This window comes from Herpailurus yagouaroundi, unplaced genomic scaffold (assembly GCF_014898765.1).
Source record: "Herpailurus yagouaroundi ecotype Mexico unplaced genomic scaffold, PumYag 222, whole genome shotgun sequence".
Taxonomy (NCBI): Eukaryota; Metazoa; Chordata; class Mammalia; order Carnivora; family Felidae; genus Herpailurus; species Herpailurus yagouaroundi.
Window position 1 is genome coordinate 228,255 of NW_024412453.1, and position 6,267 is coordinate 234,521.

General features: G+C 44.2%; 1 protein-coding gene across 11 annotated transcripts in view; it reads right to left on the reverse strand.

Moving 5' to 3' along the window:
* Positions 1–6,267, reverse strand: part of TNRC6A (trinucleotide repeat containing adaptor 6A) — a 164,346-nt gene that overhangs the window by 100,571 nt on the left and 57,508 nt on the right. For 2 of the 11 annotated variants that reach the window (XM_040458735.1, XM_040458736.1), the window contains exon 1: positions 63–224. The exons of 8 other annotated variants lie outside the window; for them this stretch is intronic. In XM_040458735.1, coding sequence (XP_040314669.1) covers positions 63–67 — 5 coding nt within the window. In that variant the 5' untranslated portion in view covers positions 68–224. Of the gene's footprint in view, positions 1–62; positions 225–6,267 lie in introns of those variants that run through there. One more of the 11 variants, XM_040458741.1, reaches the window with a different exon arrangement.

The following is a 6,267-nucleotide window of genomic DNA, read 5'->3' on the forward strand; positions in this document are numbered from 1 at the left end:
GCGGGCCCTGCGGCAGCGCCCCAGGCTCCTCCCGCCCGAAGGGAGGCCCCCGCCCTGCTCACCTCATGTGTGTAAAGTGCACGAGCAAGTGGGGCGCGGCGAGTGAGGCTCGCGAGCATCAAGCCCTCCGCAGCGCCGCGGGGAGAGGCCCGAGCCGCTGCACCAGCGCCATTTTCTACACCGACCCGCTGCCGCCGCCGCCGCCACCGCCGCCGCCGCAGGCCCCAGACCGGAAGTGAATGCCCCGCTCGGCAACCCCTTCCGGGGGCGCCGCGGCCGCCGGCCTCAAGATGGAGGTCCTAGCAACTAAGCCTGCTGACGGGACGGGCCCTTGGCAACCGCCCGGGCGCGGCTCGCGGCCGGCGGCCCGGACCTCCCTGAGGGAGTTCACTGCCTCCTAGGCGCCCCGCACAGAGGCTGGGGAGCCCGCCGAGCCCCGGGCCCAGCCTCTTTCGCCGCTGCCGGCTGCGATCCGACCGGAGTCCCGCCCCTCCTCCTCCTCCTTCTTTGCTGCGACACAAGTTTCCTTCCCTGCCGCCCGGCCCCTCCCCCACCGAAACACATCAAAAAAAAAAAAAAAAAATCCTAATCGCAAATTCTACCCCTGCCGCAGCAGGATGACCCCGCGCGGCTTTTGAAATCCGCCACTTGTAATTATTTTTGACCTTGGGCCAGTTATTTAACCTCTGTGCTCCTCTGCTTCCTCCTCAGGTGAAGAATGCATACCTGAGGTGGGCTAGGAGGTTTAAAAGCGATTTTTATTCACCGAGTTTTGCAGACCGTTTGACTCAGCAATTCCACGGGCACGGATTTCTGTTCCGAAAATAATCCTGGATATCTACAAATATTTTCACCGTCAAGATGTTAAGTGCCGGCATGGACGATGGTGAAAAACCGTGAACGGCCAAAATGTCCAACACTCTAAGGTGGCTTTAAAAACTGAGCTACTGCAAAAATGATGGGGAGGAAGGACGACGGCGAGGGGAAAGTGGTTACAATAGAATAAGTGAAGAAGCGGGTTCCAAACTCACTCACACCGCAGGAAGCATGTAAATACAATACGCTCCATTCGTGCAGTAAAGTAAGAATATATACCCAAGTGTAGATGGGAGATTGCTGCTTACCTACAGGTAGATACAGCCAAGTACCTACACGTAGATGCAATAAAATACATGTATGTGTTCGTGTGTGTATGTGTATATTCTTTCCATCTCCTCAAAACGCTTTTCTTGCCCCTGATCAAAAACGATTCCTCCTCTCTCTGCTTAAAATCCACTCCTTCGCAGAAACCTCACTCTAAGGATCATCCCGTTTCCCTCTTTCTAAACTAGGTCTTTCTTTGCACTGCCTTTAAAACATGCCCCAATCTCTCCCATTAAAAAGAAACCAAACCTCCCTTGACTGCCTGCCCAGTTCCTCTCCTCTCTGAGGCAGATGTGTAATAACTTAATGAATGAATGCATGCATGCACAAAAAGTCCTAAAACATGAGCGCCAAAACGTTAGCTGATGATATTATGAGGATTTTAAATTTCTTCTTTTAACGTATACGGCTTTTTTGTTTTGTTTCATTTTTGTTTCATTTTATACAACGAGCATGTTAAACACACACAATTTTAAAAATCAGGTTTACAAAATGTAAAAGTAGAGGCCATCAAATAAACCCTAAGTGATTTTTTTCCCCCTGCCATTAAGTCCATACAAACGCATATTTGGTTTGGTTTTCTTTTACGGTCCTTTCTACTTAAAATGTTAAAAAATTATATTACATCATTTCTTTAGGAGTTAAAAAATATGAACATGTATTTATAGCACAGTATGTTTTCATACCAGGTTTATGAATAATTTTCCATCACAGCATAACGCAATGAAGACAACAGTATTGACATTTACACAGCTGATTTTTTAAAAAAAATCCTTTCTAGTCCTCCCCCAAATTGCTCTTATGCATGTCACAATTGACCTTGAAACTGCCAAACTCAATGTGACATTTCTTGCCTCGTCTTGACTTAGGTCTTAGCTGTATTTCCACAACTGGCCACTCCTACTGAGTCTCTTCTACCGGCTGTCTTGGCAACCCATTCTCCCAAATTTAATTCCTTTTTTTGTACCCTCTGCCAGCATCTCCTGCTTTATACCAAATAAATGTTGGGATCCCCAAGGCTCTGTTCCAAACCTCCTTCTCTCTCACTCTTTCTCCCTCTCTCTCTGTCTCTTTCTCTCTCCACTTTCTCCTTGGGATGGGCGATCTCATTGACTCTCTTATACTTAAATACTGTTCAAATGCAGACTTTCAAATTCATGTATTTAGCCCATATCTCGCCTGTATACACCAGAATGCCAAAACGACAGATCACCCATGCAACAAATATTTATTGAGCACCTACTGTGTGCTAGATACCGTGTTAGGGCCTGGTTCCCTGCCATTTGTGAGGAACTGCTTTGGTGGATGAAGTCTAATGGGACAGATTTCTTTTTTTTTTTTTTTTTAAGCAAACTATAAAGTATATAATTGCAAACGATGACAAACACACAGAAGGAAACGAAGGTGTTCCAAGAAAGTGTAAAACGAAGGAACGTAACGTAGATTATGTGGTCAAAGAAGGTTTCTTTGAAAATGTGAAGCTTCACCAGAGAGCTGAAAGCTGAGGAGAGGCAAACCAGGACCCAGGGAACAGCAGAGGAAAGGTCTCAGGCTGGAGGTTTATATTCGCGAGTCCTTGTTGTGGATGAAAATAGGCTCTGTATTGCATTTGCCTTTAAATCCACTGGAGCCGCCATTTTTATTTTACTTTGCATAATCAATTCAGAACAAAACCAGAAACGAGGTCTGGTATGCAGTAATGGGTTTCATTACCACTGCTCATTTAAGTAAGCAAATGCCATTCCTACAACAAGCATACTTTCTAATTAAATGAATATTAGAATATTTTGTGTGGCGCATTGTTGAAGTTTACAGTTTGAGAATTTGTACAGAACATGAAACACCTTTCCAACAATAACTTTTGTTTAATGAAAAAGCTTGGGAAAAACACCTGTGTCAGGAAACTTCTCGCTTCTTCTTGCTGAGCATAATATGAAACAGAATCTGTACCAATTTAAAAACTTTCGGGGCACCTGGGTGGCTCAGTCGGTTAAGCGTCCGACTTCAGCTCAGGTCACGATCTCGCGCTCCGTGAGTTCGAGCCCCGCGTCAGGCTCTGGGCTGATGGCTCAGAGCCTGGAGCCTGCTTCCGATTCTGTGTGTCTCCCTCTCTCTCTGCCCCTCCCCCACTCATGCTCTGTCTCTCTCTGTCCCAAAAATAAATAAACGTTAAAAAAATTTTTTTTAATTAAAAAAAAATAAATAAAAACTTTCTGAAGATTTTATGTTTAAGTAATCTCTACCCCCAATGTGGGGCTCGAACTCACCACCCTGAGATTAAGGGTTGCATGCTCTACCAACTGAAACAGCCAGGTGCTCCTGAATTTAAATTTAAATAAGACCTTTTCTTCATTTGTCTTTCTTCCTTGGGTTCTTGTTTCTTTGGTTTCTGAGGTTACCAGAACATATATGTTCTTCAACCCTTTCTTCTTCTCACTGGGAAGAGTGAATGACTAGCCTGACTTGGGAAACTACGTACTTGAAAGAAAATGATTTTTTTTTTCCTCCCAAGGCTTTTTTTTTTTAACCAAATGTCATCCTGATATATCTATATATGTATTTTTTAGGCAAAGCTGACTCAAAACATTTAAAAAAATTTTTTTAGTGTTTTCATTATTTGTTTTTGAGACAGAGACAGACAGAGCGTGAGCAGGGGAAGGGTGGAGAGAGAGGGAGACACAGAATCTGAAGCAGGTTTCAGGCTCTGAGCTGTCAGCCCAGAGCCCGACATTGGGCTCAAACTTACAAACACAACGTGAGTTCCAACATCAACGCGACCCTTAACTGACTGAGCCACCCAGGGGCCCCAAGACGTTTTTAAATTTAGAAAATTTTCCACAATAATGTATAGATGGAATTTAAAGGCATGAACATGAAGATTTCCCAGAGAGAGTGTATTTATTTTATTTAAAATTTATTTGGTGCTTAATACGTGCCAGTCATGCATTGGTCTAAGTGCTTGACAAATATTAACTAAACACTCATGGTTTTCCTCACACACCCCCACGAGGTAGGAAAGTGCTCCCCATTGTACAGATGAGGATCATTAACTTGTCCAAAGTCACAATAATTGTAGTAGTAAAACCAAGCAATTTGGCTCCTGAGCCCAGGTCGCTCACCGCTACATTGTAGTCTCGTTTATCTCAACCATTTTAGACTCTACAGGCCCTTTTGCTAACAAATATTTTGTAACACCACCCTTTACTCTCCCCAAATGATAACCATAGATAATATAACCTACCTAGCACATCATTTCAAAAGAGGTATGCAATGACTGACTCAAAGGAAAAATAAGAGAAAGGTATGCATCATAAAATAAACTATCTTTCCCTGGGTAAGGGCTTGAGAATAGTGTCCACTGGAAACCTCAGGAAAGTAGGCGGAAGCTGGCCACTGCAGGTCGAATCCCCACGACAAATGCAGGCTGGCCCAGCAGTGTCCCACCGATGACGCACACACCGAGAACGGTAGTGATGTTGGAGACAAATTTTTATCCGCAATACAGCACAACTCTCAGTCAAGTTCCGAACGACCAGACAATAATTCTCCTTCAACTGACGTGGTAATTGCATTCCCAGAACTTTTCGGGTACATTAAAACTGAAAAAAGTAAGGCATTGGGTCCTCTGGTGACTGGAAACATGCCGTTCACTTGCGTGAGTGCCTGCCGAGCGAGAGAGGAAATTTTCCACTTTGTGGGACCAGCCAGCACCCACGGCTCCTAGCCACTGAATCTCCCATCCACTGAGGAACGGGGGTGGAGAACCATTTCTTGAGAACCCTTGCTACAGAGTGAGAAGATCGTGGACAGAATGAGGCCTGAGGAGGTTTGATACTCCAGCCAGGGAGGAGGAAAATGGGGTAAAGGTCCTATAATGGGGCCAAGTACATTAGACTGTTGAGTCTCAGACTCACGTCCTCCTCTGCCTTCTTCCCCCACCGCACACAAACATGTCTCCAATGGGACAGTTTTCCTCAGGTCAGTAGTAACTGTTACTGTTCAGCTCACTGAACCTGCCCAGCCAGAAACCCAAGAATCCGTCTTGACTTTTCCCTCCCCCCCCCCCCCATCCAATGCATCAGTAGGTTATTTGGTCTCCAAACGTCTTTCTTATTCGTCCCTTCCTCTGTTTCTCCACCACCATCTCCAGCACATCCCCTAAAACTCCACAAATTCTTCCCTTCCTCCCTCTTTTATTTTTTGCTTGTGGTATTGTTTAAATAAAACAAATGCACCCATGTGAAGTGCAAAATGCAATGAGTTTGACAAATAAATACACTCGTGTAACCACTACCACAGTCAACATGTAGAAGACATCAAACACCCCAGAATATTCCCTTGTGCCCCTTCTCAGTCACTCATCTGCTCCCCCTCAACACACACACACCTGACACCAGGAAGCTGCTACATTTCTGACTTACATCCCCATAAATTAGGATTGTCTGTTCTAGAACCTTATATAAATGGAGTCATACACCATATATATATATATATATATATATATATATATATATATATCTCCTTTGTGCCTGGCTTCTCTTGCTCAATGTCTGTGAGAGTCATTGATGTTGTGGCAAGCATCAGAAGTGAATTTTTGTTACTGAAAAGTATTCCATTGAATGGATGCACAGCTTGTTCACCATCTTCTGTTGATTGACGTTTGGGTTATTTCCAGCCTGGGGTTATTATGAATAAAGCTGCTAAGAACATTCTTGTGCATGTCTTTTCTGGTGGACTGTAGACATATGTTTTTATTTCTCTTGGATAAATAACGAGGAACACAATTGCTGAAGCACAGGATACGTGTATGTTTAACTACGTGAGAAACTCTAGAATGTTCCTAAAATGGTTCCACCAGGTTGTACTTCCAATCCTGGGAAGGGATCCCACCATCCCACGTGCTGGGCAGCACTGCACGTGTTCACTCCTTGCCTCTTGAGATCATTCTCCATGTAGCATCCTTAGCGATCTTCTCTTAAAATGAAAACTTAATCATCTTATTCTCCAGCTTCAAATCATTCAAAGACTTTCCAAGGCTCTTGACTCAATGCCTAACATCTTTAACATGGTCTACGGTTTCTTCTTCTTCTTCTTCTTCTTCTTCTTCTTCTTCTTCTTCTTCTT